Source organism: Rhinatrema bivittatum, chromosome 5 (genome assembly GCF_901001135.1).
Source record: "Rhinatrema bivittatum chromosome 5, aRhiBiv1.1, whole genome shotgun sequence".
Lineage (NCBI taxonomy): Eukaryota > Metazoa > Chordata > Amphibia > Gymnophiona > Rhinatrematidae > Rhinatrema > Rhinatrema bivittatum.
In genome coordinates this window covers 300,985,867-301,006,555 of record NC_042619.1, presented here as the reverse complement: position 1 = coordinate 301,006,555, position 20,689 = coordinate 300,985,867, and the positions used below count along the sequence as shown (strand labels likewise).

The 20,689-nt window shown below is 44.9% G+C and overlaps 1 protein-coding gene across 3 annotated transcripts in view; it reads right to left on the bottom strand.

Moving 5' to 3' along the window:
* The window catches only part of ELMOD3 (ELMO domain containing 3), a 162,843-nt gene extending 143,830 nt beyond the window's left edge, over window positions 1–19,013 (bottom strand). The window contains exons 1-3 of one of the 3 annotated variants that reach the window (XM_029604179.1): window positions 18,932–19,013; window positions 11,586–11,640; window positions 10,338–10,444 (exon numbers count right to left, since the gene is read on the bottom strand). In XM_029604179.1, the coding sequence (XP_029460039.1) occupies window positions 10,338–10,376 (39 nt within the window). In that variant the 5' untranslated portion in view covers window positions 10,377–10,444; window positions 11,586–11,640; window positions 18,932–19,013. Of the gene's footprint in view, window positions 1–1,233; window positions 1,404–10,337; window positions 10,445–11,585; window positions 11,641–18,913 lie in introns of those variants that run through there. The other 2 variants (XM_029604180.1, XM_029604178.1) reach the window with 2 other exon arrangements.
* Between the last annotated feature and the right edge of the window lie 1,676 nt (window positions 19,014–20,689).

The following is a 20,689-nucleotide window of genomic DNA, read 5'->3' as shown; positions in this document are numbered from 1 at the left end:
GTCTCTATCCATAAACTTGGAGACACGTTCTGACAAACAGAACAAATAAGTGAGACGCTACCAGCACACTTGAAGGGAAAAACCCCCAAAATTTGCAAAACAAAGAATTAGACCAGTAAACAAGGAAACAAATTGGCAAAGGCACAAAATATAATAGAAAACCTGTTGCATCATGCATAAGGCCATCTATGGACATAAAACTGATTGGCTAAATTTCTCTATTCGCATGCACACTCCTCATAGATCATTAAAATCCGCCAATAAAGGGCTGCTTTATGTCCCTTCAATAAATATCGCACATTTGGCCTTAGTCCAAGACAGAGTAATCTCTATCACAGGCCCAAGCAACTGGAACACCTTGCCAGCCAAATTGCAACAAACCTGAGTCAAAGAAATTCAAGAAAGGGTTGAAGACGTGGCTCTTTGAGCAAGCCTTGATAGATAAGCCAACAAGCATAGTTTTAAATTAAGAAGTAATTACCTCTGAAAACTGTACTGTATATATGAAGTTTTTTTTAACTGTGTTAAATTTTGTACTGTATTTGACTATTGTTCCTTGACCGATGTATTTTAATGTTTTTTAAGGTCTTTGTACACCGTTGTGATGTGATTATGAATGACGGTATATAAAATCTTTTAAATAAATAAATAAATAATGAAGTGTTAGCTCAGAAACCCCATGTCAATCAAAATGCTAAGAGGAGACTTAAACCTAAAGATGAGACACTGATAACTATAGCACAGAACAATGGACAAGGTGGCTCACAGCCCGCAGAGAAACCGCCCCCCACCCCCTAAGTAAAACAGACAAATGCAGATTTTGTAAAACAGAATTGTAAATGCTTACACATAGCACACTGGCCTGATCAAAGAACTTCCAGGCACATCTTGATATGTTGCCTGTACATATTAATTCCTATGAATTCCAAAAGGAAGCTCTTTAACAATGCAAATAAGAGCATTAGCAATAAATCAGAGAGATCATTCCTAGTATATCCTAGTTTAGGAATGATGTTTTCTCCTGTTAAATTGTGCACAAAATTAACCCAGTTTGGAGACACTGTCCCCAGAGTTAATTTGGTTGAAATAAGGCAGAATACCCATCGAGCTAGACTATTATAGCTGGGTCTCTCATGACCGTATTTGTTTGATGGAAGAACTAACCCTTGTACAAAAATCATTCTAGCAAATTTCCCACTCTCAAAACAGGAATGGAGGATTCAAAGGACTCACATTTGGTTGACTGTAGCAAAAGCTTTGATCTACAAAATTCATTGTTACATGCCTTCTATTTCCCATTTTGATTCTTTGTACAGTATCATAAAAACATATAAAAGCCAAAAGGTCCAGTTTCCTCATTTTCCCTTCCTTTTGCAATACCACATATAACCTGTACCATGTCCAATCCATTAAATTGTTATTTTTGTTGAAAGAAAGCCATCCCATTCAAATGTATCTGAATTATCCAAACTTGAATTTGTGGAGATGCAAAAGGTAAAAAGCCAATAGAACAAAAATCCATTACTTCCCACAGGTAAGAAACACTTTCAAAGCCCAAGATGACACCAGCTAGCTCCTTCCTTCCCTCACTAGCTACTCCCTTCTGGTACTATTTAGTTTGCTCACTGGAGCTGTTCTCCTTTCATCACTGCAACATTGTTGCCTAGACAGCAACAGAACAAACAGCCGCCCAATCTCAAGTGTGCCAATTAACTACAGCAGTAATGATCCAGGTGCTCTGACACCTGTAATCCCTTGAGATTTCCAAGTACAGCCTTCCCACAATTATTTTCTCAATCAGCAGATCCTCCTTATAAGGCCATGCAGGCTAAGAAGATGATGCTGAAACTTTCATCATCAAAATGTTCCCATAATATGGAAAACTTGCATACTGAGTGTTCCATGCCTGTGAACAAAGAGGCAGCTTCAGTTTTCAAGCACAACACTTGGGAACACTACAGATTTAAAATTACTGTAAACGGACACCATAATCATTTACTTTAGGAAACAGTTTCAAAATAAACATTTTCACTTTTTGCCGCAATAGTGCAACCAAGATGTCTATTTTCCCTGCATGCAGTGTCAGGAGAAAATTTCTACTGTCTTATATACAGAGATAGTGAGCTGAGAGCTACATACATGTAAAGTGCAAATACTGGAACTAGACAGACTGGATGGGTTAATTATGCACAAATTCCATGCTGGGTCAGATCAAGATCCATCAAGCCCAATATCCTGTCTCTAAGAGGACCTGGCAGATTCCATAGGGTAGAGCTGTTTCCCATTACTCCCTCCTCCTGGGGATAGCAATAGCTTTCTCTAGTCTAGCTGGTTAACGATGTTTTATGGACTCACTATGCTAGTCGCTTTGATCACATCTTGCAATTAGTCCTTATCTGATGTCAGCTACTATGTTATGTGATACAATAATTTCAGAGGGAAAAAAAACCTTTTTTTGGACACTTTCCTGAAAACTAATGCTGTATCTTAAGAGCAGAAATGAAAGAACACTCAAACCAGCCCAATGACTCAGATCGCAAGTGCAGCTATCTGGAAGGTCCCCAGATTTTTTTTTTTTTTGGTGGGGAGGGGGAGAGGGGCAAGCAATGCAAGGGTCATCATTCTTAAGTGTGACATCTGGTGGCCATAATCAGTGCCTATCGGGCCGATTCAGTAAAATGCACGGGAGAGCCGGCGCTTTGAGGCGAGCGCCCGCTCTCCCAACGTACGCCTAGGCCACTCTCCTGGGCGTGCGATTCTGTATGCAAATGAGGGCCCGCGCTAATAAGGAGGCAGCGGCTATCAGCGGGTTTGACAGCAGACGCTCAATTTTACCGGCATCAGTTGTCGAACCCACTGAGCCACAGGTTCGGAAAATGGACGCTGGCAAAATTGAGTGTCTGTTTTCCAACCTGTGGGCAGATTTTTTTTTTTTTTTTAAACTTTTGGGGCCTCCAACTTAATATCGCTGTGATATTAAGTTGGAGGATGTACAGAAAAGCAGTTTTTTCTGCTTTTCTGTGCACTTTTCCGGTGCTGTCAAGCGTTTAATTTCTGAGAGTAAAGTGTGCGGCTTGGCTGCACATTTTACTTTCTGTATGGTGTGGGACTAGCTAATAGACTCATCAATATGCATTTGTATGTTGAGGGCGCTATTAGTTTCAGGGGGGTTTGACGCGTGTTTCCCACGCGCTATTACTACCCCTTCCTGTATAAAGGGTAATAAAGCGCATCCAAACGGGGGCTAACTGTGCGCTCGGCCTGAGCGCCCCGTACTGAATCAGCCTGTATGACTGCGGAGTTCCAGGAGGAACTCTGGTGCATATCCCCTGGCCCAGGACTGTCAGTCACTGCAATGACCAGATTAGTAAACTGGAGGAGGAGGAATATAAAATAGGGAAAAATCCTCAGGTAGCTGCAAACAAAGGGCCATGATGCCAGATCTCAGCCCTGATTATGACTGAGCTGGAAGTACAAAAAAGGACCAGGATGGAACTGCAGGGTCGAAAAAAAGGAGCACAATATACATGGCAGTGTGAACAATTCACATTTTTCTGAACACTTAATTAAAACTTGTATGTGTGTCTAAAACAAATAGGTTTCCTTATCTACACAGGTATTCATTTCAAGGCTTCTCACCTGTTCAAGTACAGCCTATGCTTATAATAAAACCTGTCCATATGTGCAAGTAGGGATCATATCGCCTTCTCAGGTTCTAGTTTATGCACAGAGTGAAGGCTTCCCTTACCACCACTAGGCACTGTAGGAAAATTGGTTCTTACCTGCTAATTTTCATTCCTGAAATACTACAGATCAGTCCGGACAAGTGGGTATTGTATCCCTACCAGCAGATGGGGGCAGAGAACTGAATGTGAAGGGAGAGGTAGTTTTTCTGCTCGGGGTTGAAGAACATTTGCTTGATAATTAAATCTTACTTTGATCTCCTGAAGAAGATTGCTTTGCAATCAAAACATGTCGGGACAGCTTTAAACGGGACAGCTTTAAATGAGATGACGGTGTTTTACACTGCATGAGCCCTTTGGGCCGCATCAAACTAAGCGCTAAGTATATGTTTCTTCGACGTTTGGGTATTAGTTATTAGGGATTTTAGTATTGGGGTAGTTTATAATGTGGGAGATTTAACATTTTGAACTTGGGTTTTGAGATTTCCTAGTGGTGTATTATCACAGTTTTTGATATCAATTAAAACCTTATAAAAAAAATTTTCTGTAAAAATTTGGTATAACTTTACAGCAAGATGACAGTAAATGATTACAAATAACTTATTGCTTCATTGACCGATTACGGCTTGCGGCCCATTGAGTGGCGAGAGGCTGCAGAGAGATATCTTGAGGCAATCATTGATGATATTGTCATCTGCTGTTATATAAGTTTTTTGAGATTAGTTTTGGTATATTCGATATATTGGATTTGTATCCTTTTTCCTCTTCTTGTCCTTATTGAATAACAATTGGAGAGGGTTTTGCTTCTTTATTGTTGATATGAGAAAGGGAGCCAGACCACTAGCTATATCCATTTCCACACTCTTCAGGCTGAATCAAGCAAGGGTTCCCAACCTTGTTCAGCTACTCTACTTGGGGAATGGCCCCTGATAAAGCCTAATACCCCAGGAAGCAAGAATTTATTTATTTTTTATCAGCTCCAGGCTGCAAGTTTTAACCTCTACCATCTGCTAGAGATAAAGAAATACCGAGGGACTGCAGGTAGCACATTAGTTAAGAAGCAATGTCAGTAAAGCTTTTCTTCTCTGTCTCTATCTACTGGCAGGAAGGCAGAATCCAGGAGTTTGGATTGATCTGGGGTATGAACAGGAAACCTTAATTTTCACATTTGTATGTTGAACATATCAGCAACTATGGCAGTATTTTAAGGTAGCAGAGAGTGGAGCAGCTCTAGCACAAAGCTATGAAGCCCTGCTCCGTTCTGAGTCCATCTCCACTCCAGCAATCCCAGCTTCAGTTCCACTCCAAAACATAACTAAAAAAAAATGACCAGTTCTAGTCTGGCTCCAGGTCTTGGAGCAGACCAAGTTTCAGAGCCAAAGACCCAGCTATTCCTACATGATACAATGAGTGAGCTTAGACTGATTTCACAGTATTAAAGGAAAATTTGTTCTTACCTGCTAATTTTCATTCCTGTACCACCACAGATCAGTCCAGACTCCTGGGTTTTGCATCCCTGCCAGCAGATACAGACAGAGAAAGTTTTACTGACACTGTACATAATTCCCCCAACATGGGGAAATGGGTGAAGGTGAAGCTGCAGCCCAATGAAACTTGGAAAACCATATAAGTAAACAGCTTTGGAGACACCCAACTATTCTGCATTATACGTTACATACAGACTGCTCCTATAGGTGGGGCTATGGACTGATCTGCGATACTACAGGAGAAAAACGAGCAGACAAAATTTTCTTTTCCTGTTCATACCCAGATCAGTCCAGACTCCTGAGATGTACCCAAATTCCCTTGAACCGGGTGGAATCTGGAGAGTCCCACCCCCAAAGTACATGGACAACGGAGCCCTGACACCGTGCAAATCTCCTGCGGAGACACCAGTTGTAATTTGGCCCAAGAGATTGCCTAAGAACCGCTTGAGTGAGCCCTTAGGCACAGGACTACTCTGACATATATAAATTGATCCCTTTGTCTCCTTAAGCCACCACACAATGGAAACATTAGAAGCCTTACACTCCTTTTCTGGACCACTCCACAGAACAAAAGTTGATTGGATCTATGAAAATCAATGGTGATTTTCAGATACCCCAAGAAAGCATGCCTTATAACCAAGAGCTTAAATTCTCTTGTGGGGGGGTGTGGAGTTATCCAAATCTGGAAAAGCTAGAAGTTCAACAGTCTGATTAAAATGGAACACAGAACCCACTCCTGCTAGAAAGGAAGGCACCATACATAGCACCCTCGAATCTGAAATCTTAAAAAAGATCTTGACACAAAGCCCGGAGCTTCAAAATTCTCCTGACTGAACAGCCAGCCATCACAAATCCCACCTTGAAAGTCAAGTCCTTCAAAGTTGCCCCCATTAGTGGTTCAAATGGAGCCGCACACATCCCTATAAGCACCAGATTAAGATTCCAAGATGGACAGATCTTTAATACTGGAGGATGCAAATTCGTCGTCTCCCGAGGAAATCATACAACATTTGGATGTGCGGACAGAGGATATCCCTGCACCTTAGCCCAGAGACAGCCCAAGGCCGGTACCTAGACCCTCCGTAAGGAAGGTCAGACCCTTGACCAAACCCTCCTGCAGAAAGGCCAAAATATGCGACACCATAGCCAAAATAGGCTGTACTCCATTGACTGCATAGCAGGCCTTGAAGACCACCACAAAACTTCATGTACGCCAAGGACAAGAATGGTTACTTGGCCTGCAATAAAGTGGTAATAACGGACTTGGAATATCCCTTCCATCGCAGCTGTCTTCTCTCAAAAGCCAGGGAATGAAACAGAAGTGAGCCACTTAATCCGAACATTTTGAGCCCTGGTGAAGATTCGACAGATGGGTGACCCCAGCAGTCCGTCTATGGCCATGCTGACCAGATCCGTGAACCATGGACAACGTGGCCAAATCATGATGCCTACATTCTTCTTTATGCAGAAGAATGTCTCAAGGCCATGGCAGAACTAGAGCATCGATGCCTTCTGCCTCGTATCTTCTCTGATAGCTGTGAAAATGAGATGCCTTGGCATTCTGCTTGGTCACCATCAAGTCCATAAGAGGATATCCTCATGTTCTGGGGATGGGACGCATCACCGCCTCTGACAGCTTCCACTCCCCGGGATCTAAGTTTCTTCAACTGTGAAAAGCTGCCTGAACATTGTCCACCCCAGCAATGTGAAACACCGATATCTTCTCCAAGTGCTGTTCCACCAAAAGAATCAACTCCTGGGCCTCTTGAGCCACTGCCCAACACTTGGTTACTCCCTGCCTACTGAAATAGGCAGAAAGGCAAGCAAAACGTCATGCACAGCTATCATCTCTAACTGACTGATAGACTATGAAGCCTTCTCCTTTGACCAATGGACCTGTGCCGACTGAGTCTGACATGCTGCTCCCCAACTGGAAAAGCTGGCATCAATTGGGTGTATCATCCAATCCGGAACTTCCAATTCCACACCATGTTCCAGATTGGCCCAAATAAGCCACCACAAAAAACTGTCACTGCCTTCCCCCTTGAGAGGAAGGGGGAGATAGAACTCCTCTGATAACCAATTCCAGCAGGAGAGGAGAGTCCTCAGAAGAGGTCACATATGCACGAACATTGAATGCACTAGCTCCAAAATTGATGCCATCGAACCTAGCACCTGTAAGTAGTCCCAGGTGTCGAACTTGTCCTTGCCACTTCAGCAACCTCACTTCTGTGAGAAACACTCTCCCCTCCGTTTCGAACCAAACTCCCAGAAATTCCAGTGTCTGAGAGAAAATGAGATGGCTCTTCGTTCGATGCACCAGCAAGAGGAGCAAAGTAGCCCAGAGACATCAACCGCAATAGTATTTTCTGAACAGACTGCTGACAGAGGTCCTCTGATTTCTGAGAAACACTTTGGCTAGCCTGGTATTGAAGTGAGCCACTAGGCACACCAGCGACTGGGCCGGAGCCTAGTTGCTAGTCAGATTTTCCCTGCAACACAGGGTTCATAACCCCTGCAAAACGAGAGGAAGAGCCTGCTAACCTAGTACCTTTGACATCTCCTGAATTAGCCAAGCATCCATATAAGAATGCACTAAAGGCCTTTTGTTCATTGCACTGCGGCCAGAACCCCCATCACCTTGGTGAATGTCTGCAGTGCTGGCCTAACCCAAACAGGAGCAGGAGAAACTGAACATACTCACAGCCACCTGAAGAGAAGGAATCCCTGATGCACCTTCCTGAAGGGGATAAGAATATATGCCTCTGTGAGAACCAGAATAGCCAGAAACTCCCCTTTGTGGACAGCTGCAACCACCAAGCAGAGACACTCCATCTGGAAATGTGGTACTCACAGATCCATCTGCACCTCCTCAGATATAGAAAGGCTTCTGTCTTCTGGTCTCGAATCAGATGGAATATTGTCCCCTGCCCTACTCCTCCAGGTAGTTGAGTGAACCACCTCTAGTTTGTAGGGGCAGTGCATAGAGAGCTCATGTAGACCCCACAGACCTCCTGAGAAAATTCTACAACATATCCATCTCCGATGAGAATGAAGACCCACTGGTCCACTACTATCCAGATTCCCACTTCAGAAAAGCGGGCCAACTGTCCAGCCATGCTGCCTTGAGCACCCTTACTCCAAACTGCCATGGGAATCCGGAAAGCAAAGCAGACGCCTGCCTCTGAGAGAAGGATCTTTTGTCTGGCTGGTTTGGAAGTTCTAATCTCAGATCTTGGACCACCCAAGTGCTTCCTGCCAGCATTCACCAAACCAAGGCCTACTCAAGAAGGTAAGACTGCCAAATTATGACTTGGAGCCAAAGACACTTCAGTTCAAAACAGCGAACCTCATGTTCCTTGTAGGCCTGCACTCTCTCCAACTGTTGCATATCCACAGACTGTGCTGTCTGTAAACTCTGGAGCTATCGCACCCTGCACAAACAGACTTCCAGCATCAATCTGCTGCCAACTGCAGCTCGGATGCTCCACAAGGAGACCTCGAACATCTTCTGAAGATGGATTCCCACAACTGGTCCCAGGTATTCCTCAGCGCTGCTGACCCCGCTACCTGAATGGTAGTCTTTATAGTCAATGCTGAAACTGATACATCCTCCGGAGTATCCCTAGTCGCAGATAAAGCTTAGCTATGGCCGTGCTAACCTTTCTTCCTCAAACGACCCTCTCAACTGGCCGTTTGAAAGAATGCATTCTAGCCAGGCCATGGGAAGCCTCCATTTGAATCAACTGCCCTTGATCCAGCTTACTAGGGGATTAAAGGAAGGATCCACCTTCCAGATGAGCTACGTTTCTCTGAGGACATCCTCATTGGACTCCCGTTGGCCTCTGAACCATCGAAGCCTTAAAATGACCCTGCCATTTATGGAAAATCCTGGATTTATCCCGTGTCTGAGAACTGTTGTATCGAGTCCACCTACCAGTGGCATCCCTTGTGCCAGAGAAGTTGCTGTGCAATACTAGCAAATTCCATGAAAAAAAATCCTCCCAGGATCAGAGCCCCTTTCCGGTGACTCATTCTTTCCACTATCTACCCATGAAGCTGGGCCCTTCCCCACATCCTCCGGCAATGCAGGAGCTGCATCTAAGATGGCCACCGTTCCCATGCTGCAGGGAAGGGAGGCCCTGCTCGCTACTGCCGCTCTATAATTCTCTTGGTGCGATCCCTACAGCTGCTGCTTTTCAGTTCTCTCACTCAGAGCGGTCCCTGCAGCCCTGTCTGTGCCACCTAATCAGTACCTGCCCCATCGGCCAGCCGCAGCAGCCTTGATGTTTCTCCTACTGACACAGCAATGATTGACACAAACCCCCGAACTCCATGCCACTTTTGCTGCATGCGCATGCTGTTCCTCTCACCACTACCACTTCAACAGCAAGCAGGAGAACACGGTACCATGGAGGCAATACCCAGTCTTCTCCACAGGCAGAGAAGTTGCTGAAAACCCCCACTGCTGAGCTCCCCCATAGCTCATCCCCCCAGAATCCTGATGCTGCACAGATTCCTCTAACTAGCTCTGTTTGTTTTTTGTTGGGTTTTTTTTTTTTTTGTTTTTTAACTCTCAGAACAAATAAAGATACATAGAAGCTAATACTTTTCTTTGGTGTAGAGGTTCCAGGAATGCAGGCCGCATGGCAGATCAGAAGAGAGGCAGGCCACTGGCTATATCCATCTCCACTCCTATTGCCAAACTTTAGCGACACAGCCCAGGAAAAACCGCATAAAAGGGATACTTCCCCGCTTCACTGGACGTGCAGTGCAGAACTGCCAGACTGCCAGCATGTTCCACCGCTGTCTCATGGGGATGAAGGATCTGGAGCACCAGATATCCATCCCACAGACCTCTGGACTGAGCTACCTGAAAGGTCACCAACCCCATGCTCGTCCGCCTCAAACAAGGTGGGATGGCCCCACCAGGTCCTCACAACCACCACCACCCCCACCCCAAGAAACTTTGTCTTATTCTTTTTTTTTCCTCTTCAGAGAAATACAGGACTGCAGGTGGCATGCTAAGTTATGTACAGTATCAGTAAAACTCTGTCTCCTTCTGCTGGCAGGGATGCAAAATCCAGGAGTCTGGACTGATCTGGGTATGAACAGGAAAATGGTCAGTACTTTATTTGCTCCAGGAGAAAACAGGATCCTCTCTTACCTCTTTCCCATTCAGATTCTGGCATGCATCTCCATCCATGACACTGCAGTAGACTCCTTGGTAAACAGAAGATGGTGATGTTCCCCCACACCTCTCTCTACATAGACCTGGGAAAGATTCAGCAATGTCAACCTTGCCACAGCACAGAGCAGAGTTACCTACTAATTAAGAGGCTGCAGTTTCATTCAGCTCAGACAAGCTGTACACTAGCTTCATAGTCCAGCTGACCTGTCTATGCTTATTTCAAGCCTCATTGCTTTGACTATACGACTACAAGTGCAAGCAAATTTTGTACTCAACCAACACTTTCTCTGACTCCTTTCAAAATTCCTTGAAGATGGTGCAAACAAAATACACATTTTAGGTGAGGAATTTATCCTTGGGCATACACTTCTGTTTTTTTCTTAGTTGTCAAGATGGACTATCATTCAATGTGCGATTGTCTGTCAGGTCTCCTCAGTCACATCTTATCCACAAGGTCAAACATTTTTAAACCATGAATTCTAGAAATGTATAATTCTCATAATGGACCATTCTTCTTAAAAAGATTTTGTTCTTATTTGTACACAATTAGCCATTTAAAAAAAAAAAAATAGTCCTTGAATGCCTCTATCACTTTCACCTAGACCTTTAGAAATCCTCATTTTACTGTTTTGAAAAACAAATGTTCTACTCCTATGGACTCCAACCAAAACAGGTTTGAGGCATATTCTTCCCCTTCATAGATCACCACATCATGGCTAATACTAATCTGGAAATCAGTAGTTATGCTGAGAACCTGGGACTGCATTCCCTATAACCCAACACAAGAGTTAGATTGGTGATCAGCAACAGGAAAAGTAATATCTGAGGGCCCCTTTCAAGTCACTGACCATGCTATTCATCCCCTACACTTTGTTAAATTAATGGAGATGCCAAAATTCTATCAAAACCTCAATGTCTTTGTGAAAATGTTCTGTAAACTATCTACATCCCAACAGTAGTTACTGATCAAGTGCCACAAGCTGGTCAGGTTTTCAAAATATTTAAAACAAATATGCATAAGATGCATTTGCAAACAAAGGAGGCAGCGTATGCAAATTCATCTCATGAATATCCTATGTGGATATCATGAAAATCCAACTAGCTTGCAGCACTCAAGGACCAGAATTACCTATTCCTGTCTATCATGTTATAAAGCCCAAAGACTCCACAAACAATATGAACAGTCCAAGAGTTGTGAAGTAGTTCAGCTGAAGCCTATATTACCTCATCTATTTGATCTTTTTCCAAGACATGATTCAATTTTCTTGTTAATCACCATCTAGAAGAAGATAAACAAAAATGCTATTAACATTTATGTGGGCCTTTACTTAGAAAAAAAGACATAATAAGGCTAAGCATATTTCTATAGCAATGTTGATTTCATAGAAAGGCCCCCAGTCTCTCCTAACAAACATTTATCTTCTACAGGTCTCTTATGACCATGTCATTTTATCATCTGTTTGTCAAATTATATAATGAGATGGAAAAGTCCCTGGCCACCTACAGTTCACTTCCTTCCACACAAGCACTGGCAGATAGTTACATGAGCAAGAAAGTGAATAAAACTGAAGTCACTAACAAAAAACACATGCCATGTCCACCAAGAATGGGGTTGCTTTCTGTAGAATACTTGGGATTTGCACACAATCATCCAAGTATATTGCTAGAAATTTTAAGTATCTGGTGCCAGAAATAGACCTGCATGGGTTGAGGGCGGCGGAGAAGAAGAGGCTCAGTAAAAAAAAACTTCAGCTCGCCACATGGGCCATCTTGAGCCTCAACAGGCTGTTCACAGAGTGCCACAATTTCTCAAAGTCTTACCCCTAAAGGGAGGGAAATCCCACCCACTAAACTTCTTTCCCAGGTGGAGGCACCAGGCACCAAGAACTGACATTTTGTCTGCCCTGGGGGAGGGCCTCCAACCAGGTCAGTCCTGGACCCAGGAATGCCCCGCAAGGTAAGTGGTCAAAGGGATGTTACATACATTTTTGCCCCACCCCCACCAGGGCAGACTGTCAGTCCTCATATTCTTGGTGCCTCCACCTGGGGAAGAAGGTGTTAGTAACAAATGGGATTGTGAACAAAGCTGGTAGTATGTACAAATATATACAGGTTTATTAGACTATATTAGTATATATATTTCTACATAACTATGTATATCGCTATTAGGATGTCAAACAGCACACTTATCTATTCATGGTTAATAGTCTCAGGCCACACAACTATACACACTTCTACAAGGTAGCAAGAACATGTAATATTTGGTAATTTGGGGTTCTTGGCCCCCACAGAATACCACCATATAGAAGGGACCTCAAATTCCCGCTTAATCAAGTATTATCCTTCCCCTTTTTTCCCCTCCAAGTCTCACCTATGTCAAAAGATGCAACTCGGCTGGTGGGCAGTGTTGGCCTGATGGGTCCACTGTATCCAAACCTCTGCCATCTCCTCAGTGCTGCTTCTGCTCCGCTGAAAGGTCTGTGTCAACACTGGGGTCCACACCCTCCTGGGGACTGACTCCGCCTCCCATTCTGTCACTGGGGTCCACACCCTCATGGGGACTTGACTCCACCTTCTGAAATGTTGCTGGGGTTTACACCCTTCTGGGGACCCCAACTGCACCTCTGAACCTGCTGCTGGAGTATCCTCCTTTCTGGGGGACAGCTCGATCTGCAGCTAGTGACCACATCCTCCTGAGGAACTGCTCCACCTCCAGATATGCCGCTGTCCTTCAGTTCTTCTCCCGTGGTAGGAGGGTTTTCCCTGGCTTGGGTTTACAGCTCCACTAGGCTCATGGCTTGTTTAGCATTCAGTGATTCAGGCCCTCCACAGTCTCAGCTTTCAGTGATTTTAGCTCTGCTAAGCTCATGGCCAGTAATTTGCTGTTACCCAGCCTGGATAGGTCATCTTCTCTCAGCCAAAAGACCAAGACCCAGGCAGAACCTTGGAAAGAGAATGTGTGTACACCCTTCCATCCTGCCTGGCCTTTTCTTCTGTTGTCTGAGAACTGAGTATCCAAGGGTCTGACTGCCCTTGTTAGGGCAAGAATCTGTTTGCATCCTAGGATTGTTTTTCAGTACATTTTCTCACCAATCCCCCTTCTCATTCAGAATTCTCTAATGTAGGACTTTTCCAGTCAGTTCTGTAATTTAAGATTTTGCTATCCTTTGATTTATAGTGATTTTTCACTGTAAGTTACCAACAGTAGTCCAGGGGGCTGTGACAAACAAATCCCATACCTGAGTCTAGCTATTCAATGGTCATTTAAGCACCTTTCCAGAAAGGGGTCTGGCAACCTTTTTAATATCATTCTGGGTTTCCTTATGTTACATAGCTGCATTGTCCTCTTTTTTCTCTGCTGCAATTCACTTAAATGGTAGCATGCTCTTTACCCTCTCTATCTTGGGGGGGGGGGGGGGTTTCACACCTCTACCAGGAGATGGAGACAGAGAAAGCTGACATCACGGTATATATACCCCTGCTATTACATCAGCCCACCAGTATTTTCTGCAAAAGCCAGTTGTGGACAAACTAACAATACTTGATTATAACCATTTTCAGACAACCACTCAAGCCTCAGCAACAGGAAACACTAAGTGAAGCCAAAGATTCTAACAACACTATAGGATCTGAAACGGACACCAGTTATCCCCTGAACACAGGCACTCAAGAGTACAATAGAACCACAAACTGGCAGCCAAAGGCGGGAAAATGGAAAGGAAATTGTCAGGTAAGTAGTAATTTCTCATTTTTCAGCATTCAGACAGGTTAATCCACGACCAGTGGGATGTACTCAAGCTACTCCCAAAAAGAGCAGAAGGCTGCTTGCGGTCCAACACTGCATGTACAAAGGCTGTGTTCTCCTGGGCCTGCACATGCAGATGGTAATATCTGGAAAAAGTAAGTGAGGAGGACCATATTGCAACTTGGCAAATTTCGATGGGAGATAACAATCAAAGCTCTGCCCATAACACTGCCTGAACCCTAGTGGAAAGAGCCCTAACCTGCTTAGGTAACGGCTGCTCAACATCCACATACACATCTGTGATAGCTTCCTTAATCCAGTGGGCTATTGTAGCCCACAACACTGACTCACCCTGTTTACTTCCATCGTGAAGCACAAACAGTTGTCAATTTTCCTAAGAGGTCTAGAAACTTCCAAATATCTCAAGAGATGGCGCTTGATATCCAAGGTCTGCAACATGCGATATTCTTCCACATGTTTTTCCCTATCCAGTGCCGGCAGGGAAATTGATTGATTCAAGTGAAAATCCAAAACCACTTTTGGTAACAAGACAGAATAGTTTGCAGCTGGACTGCAGGAACGGTTCCTGACAAGAAAGAGCCTGCAGTTCAGAAACTCTAGGAACAGAACAAATTGCCACCAAAAAAACACTGCCCACCAGCAGAGTTGCATCTTTTGACATAGGTGAGACTTGGGGGAAAAAAAGGGGAAGGATAATACTTGATTAAGCGGGAAATTGAGGTCCCTTCTATATGGTGGTATACTGCGGGGGCCAACAACCCCAAATTACCAAATATTACATGTTCTTGCTACCTTGTAGAAGTGTATATAGTTGTGTGGCCTGAGACTATTAACCATGAATAGATAAGTTAACCTCAGAGGGTACACAGTGGCTGAAAGGTGGGACCCGTCAGGAAATCCAGAACCAGATTAAGGCTCCAGGAGGACATTGGAAACCACAAGGGATGATGAAGATGCTCCATCCCCTTCAAGAACCAGGCCACATCCGGATGAGCTGACAAGGATCCACCATTCACCTGGGCCCGGAAACAGGCAATAACTGCCACCTGTACCTTCAAGGAATTAAGGGCCTAGATCTTAATCAACCCATCCTGCAAAAAGTCCAAAATGCATAGGATCTTAACCTAACAACCTCACAACCTCACATCAAGCCTCAAATACTCAAGCCTCAAATACTCAAACTCTAACATAGACTAAGGAGGTTGAGAACTTCCGAGCTCGAAGCAAGGTGGAAATCACAGCAGTCAACTATCCCTGCGTCAGCAACCAAGCCCTTTAAAAGGGCCATATTTAAGACAAAATAGAGTCAGATCCTTGTGAAGAATAGGCCTCTGTCGCAATAGATCTCTTTGGAGCAGAAACCAGAGAGGAGAGGTGGACAAGATTCTCTACACATCCGAATACCACAGCCTTCTGGGCCAGTCCTGAGCCACCAGTAGCAGCATCTCCTTGTGCCTCTCAATCTTCTGAACCAACCTGCCCCACAAGGGTCACTTTTTTTTTTTTTTTTAAACCCAAGCAATCCCCAGTAGGGAGATGCACATCCATCTGCTGGAGACGGAGAATACTGGTGGGGTGGTGTCAGTGCAAGGGTATATATACTGTGACATCAGCTTTGCTTTCTCTGTCTGCTGGTAGAGGTGCATAACCCACTAGTCATGGATTAACCGGTCTGAATGTGTTGATTTACAGTATGAATGTTACTTTTATAAACAATTGTGATATTTGGAAAGGCAGTATATAAACTGTCTAAAGAAAGAAACTCACATTAATCTGAAGATAAAATCCGTGTGGCTGCTGTGTTAGCCATTTGAATGCACAGAAATAAAAGTTAAACATATAGCATAACTTAATACATTTCTTGACTAGCTTTCAAAACAGGTAAAAAATATATATTACCAGGAAATAAGTGAATCATAAAAGGCATTCCAATGATAGTGTGAAGGGGAGAGGACCAAGAAGGTTTTGATAAGTGATCAGAAGGCCACAGGCAGTATAATTTTATGGCTCACGAAATCTAGATCTTTTGTTCAGTCCCTTATGTTAGTGGGAGAGCATTTTTCAGAGCCAAACCACTGCATCAATGGTAATCAGGAGAATTAAAAGGAAAATTTAGAACTATCCAGAAACAAGACTTCTGAAGTTTAAATAATCATGCACTTTGGGCTGGACATAAAAAAAAAAAAAAAAGGACTGAAAGAACTAGATCTCTTCACACATTATGAGCCATAAACATTTTATGGTTTGTCACCTTCTGATCACCAATCAACTCCCCCATCCACTTCCCCTCTATAGAATGCATTTTAGGATTCCCTTATATTTCCTGGCAATGTCATCTTTTACTCATTGTGTTCTGACCCAAAGAAGATTATTAACTCCCAGAAACTAATCAAGAAATGTATTATGTTAGTCCAATAAAAAGTATCACTTTATACATTTTATTTTTGTTGCTTTTGTCAACATTTATTTCTGTGCATTTATTTTAAGTCTTCTGTCCTTTCCCTTCATCTGAACCAACACATTTGGGCCCATGACAGCTGTGCATGAAGGGAGTATCGAAAGGGGCAGAAGTATTTACCCCTAGCAGGATGAGGCATTTTGAACACACAATGTAGTTTTGTCCATCTCCTTTCTCCAAGCAAGGAAAGGAGGGAAGGGCAACGGCATTTTCTGTCATCAAGGCCTCACCCAAGACTTTAAAAGGCCTGATTTTGTAAAATATTTCCTTGCAGGTATGAATGAAGTAAATCCTTTATTGTGGAGGTTAAGACAAATATGCCCCAGCCTTCTAAAATGTTAATCACACACTAAGCTTCTCAAAAAAGAGACAAGTGTGCCGAGCCACGTTTTAGGGAGTTAAATCATTAACAGGTCAATACAGTAAAGTGCGGCTGCGGTTACCCTGTTTCTAACCCGCCTTTTACTCACAATTTGGCCGCGTTAGCCCAACCCACGATCCACAATCCCCTTTAACCCATTCTTACCGCCTCTTTAAATCAACAAGTAACCCTTTCCTCCCGCAGCATGTATATGAGATGTAAACGATCGGATTAGCTATTCCCCCCCCATTCAGTAACGCGCGCCCCGACTATCGCCTTTTTAACCTGCAGTTTTAGCCGCGCGTTTAACCTGCTAACTTACCACCTACCCTTACCCCTGCGTTAGAGGCAGGGGTAAGGGTAGGCGGCAAACTTTCTCCCAGCCCTCGCTCACCTGCCCTGGCCGGTGAGCGAAAAAGGGGCAGCCCAATCCTCTCTACCCTCCTCTCGAAGCAACGAAAGCGAAAATGGAGAAAAGCGACATGTGAAGTGTAACTTACTCTTGCAGCCCTCCTCCGGAGACGCACCACGGCTCCCCTGCCTCCCGAGGGCTGCCCCCTGCCTCCTGGGGACTGCTGGCGGCAAAAAGATAGCCGGCGGCGAAAGACAGCACGGGCCCTCTGACACAATCACTCCAGCTGCGGCCACTTCTCCTGCGTGCATTCAGCCTGTGCGTGCAATTTGGCCGCTCAAGGCGTGATGTCACTATGTCACGCCTTGAGCGGCCAAATTGCACGCACAGGCTGAATGCACGCAGGAGAAGTGGCCGCAGCTGGAGCGATCGTGTCAGAGGGCCCGTGCAGGCATCCATCTTCGCCGGTGGGGCCACTTTCGCCACCGGCTGCCCCCGGGAGGCAGGGGGCAGCCCTCGGGAGGCAGGGGAGCCGCGGTGCGTCTCCGGAGGAGGGCTGCAAGAGTAAGTAACACTTCACATGTTGCTTTTCTCCTTTTTCACTCCTTTTTCGCTTTCGTTGCTTCGGGAGGAGGGTAGAGAGGACTGGGCTGCCCCTTTTTCGCTCACTGGCCAGCTTTCGTTGCTTCGGGAGGAGGGTAGAGAGGACTGGCAATCCCGAGCGTAGGAGAACCGTCCACTTCCTGGTACCTGTCATTTCAAATGTCATTTGAAATGACAGGTACCAGCGCACCCAGGTTACTGTATAGGCGCTGTATAGCGCTCTATACAGTAAAATGGATTGCACGGGCCTAACCCTTCTCGGACGAGGCTTGCATTTGCAAGCTATTTAAATACAGTATCGAGCGGTAGGCGAGCCGGACTGTGCGTGCGGCAAACGCGGGTGCGCCCAGCACTAACGCAGCTCTTCCTACCGCTTCTTACTGTATCGGCCCGTAAATTAGTTTGATTCCAGTTTGGGTTCAGCTGCGACTGAAGTTGCTCCCTTTGAGGCCAATAAACAGTGATCGACTGGTTCAGCACACAGACGACGGTCATTATAAGGGTCACTGGCACAGGGGGCTGAGCAAACTAAGAGCCACTCAGACAGTGGGCACTATCTGTAACAAAGTACTATGAAGCAAGCACACATGAAACAAAAACCAAGTTCTAAGTGTCTAAGAGTAAATTAGAAATGCTTATTTTATTTGCACCAGCAAAATCTTCCCAGAGATTAGTTTTATTTGTATTCTTTTTTGCAATTGAATTTGTGTTAAATTTATTTTACACAAACAACTTTATGATACCTCTGTTCATGACTGTTCACAAATATAAGCTCATTTCAAACATATATAACAGAAAATAGGCCTATTTAACCTATAGGGTGCAAACATAAATTTAAAAAAAATGAAAAATTAAGTTCAGTCAGTGCAAGAGAGGGGCCTGACATCTTTTCCTTAACGGGCTGTATACAAAAGCAGAGCCCATCACACGCCGGAAAATAAACAACTATTTTGCTAACATTTCAGGAAATATTTGCAGTTATAAAAAAAAAAAAATAGATTAAAAAAATTACCTCACTTGTCTTCCCTACCTGCAATCTCAACCGCCATTCCCCTACCCAAACACGCCCCCCGCCCAGGAGCGCTGGGATTTATAGTTTCCGGGGCTCCGCCTCCATCCTAGCTGTAGGCGCAGTTTAGTCCGCCCCTCGGACTACAATTCCCAAGCGGGAGCAAGGCGGTGCGGCGGACGTTCTTAAACGTCGCACCGCACAGAGCTTCTGGGAGTTGTAGTATATGTTTTGTAAACCCCGGACAAAACTGGCGGAAACATCCACGTTCTAGGGGTACCAGTTGGTCTCTACGGATCTACCCCCCCCCCAAATCGATTGCCACCTAGACAGAACGCACCTTGCTAGACGCGGAGTCGCCGGGGGAAATAGCTGTAGCTAATGAGGATCCCTAGGCCCTGCCAGCTCAAGAGGTGCTGGCCCGCGAATTTCAAACATGCGGTGCCGGCAACTTAATGGAGGAAGCCAATGGTAGGGAAGGTCAGAGGGAAAAGGGAGAAGATACTTCGGGGGAATAGGATGGAAGATGCTGGCAGAGGCTTGGAGCGGCAGGGGAAGAGGTGGGTAGATGCTGACAGATTGAGGAAGATGCAGATGCTAGGGGAAGATGGTTAGGCAGAGGGATAAATGCTACGGGAAGGAGAAGGGGTAGAGTTAGAAATAGGGAGGGATGGGGAGAGGCAAGGGAAGAGAGAGTCAGAGGGAAAATGGATGCTGGGAAAGGAGGCAGGAAATGGATGCAGGAAGACAGATGCTGTGGGAAGGGGAGAAGGCAGATACGTGGGAGTGGGAGATCAGAGGTTCAGAGGTGCTCAGGGATTGGGTGGGAGAGCAAAGCACAGACGCAGATTGGTAGGTTATATGAATAAGAGTGGAGACTCAGATTTGGGTGGGAATGCAAGCGAGGATTCAGAGATAGGGTAGGATGGGAGGTGACTAAGATTGGGTATTCATTGAGTAGGTGGATAGTGAGAACTAAGCAATTGGATGGGGGTGATGAGTAGGAGTGTGTTGGATGAGAGATAGGGTCCAGAAATGTGGGGAGATGTGGCATGAAGGACCTGGGGAGGGGCTGAAGAGCCGTTGAGAGGCAGTGAAAATAGGTTTTGGAGGTGAGAGTCAAAGGACAGGGCCAGGTCTTTGAATGGGGTGACAGAAGGTGGAAATGGAGGTGAAATGAAATGGAAGAGTAGGTAAGGCATAAGAGACAGAAGAAAGGGACTAAAGGCAGAGGCAGGAATGAGTGAAAGGGAAGAAGCTGCGGTTGGTAAGAGGACAAAAGACAGAGGAAGGTAAATGATGTGGTCTGGGGGGAGGGGATGAATGCAGAGAACGGAAATAGGGGACTAGGGTGGGTGAAAGACTAGGGGGGAGAGGAGGCTTAGTGCCCCTATACAGCTGCAGCATATGATGTTACAGCCACAAAACTATAGCTTGGCAGTAACCTACAAGAAGGCTCAGAGATGTACACTGCTGAAGTCCTGTCCTGGGCAACACTGCCTCAAAAGCAGGTCGAGTCTGTCACACCAGATTATGAGATCTCCATCTGAACTGCAGGTGCCAGACAAGTGTATGGAGCAAATACAAAGACACACCCAATGGGATACAGTGCTGCAAGTCTTGAAGACAACAGTTTTAGCTGGCTTGCTGGACCTGAAGGATGATAGTCCTGTCAGCATCAGGAATTACTGAGCTTTCTGAGATGAAATAAGCCTGGAGCATGGTATTCTGTACAAAGGGCAAAGTCATCATACCCAAGACTATGGCACCAGAAATGGT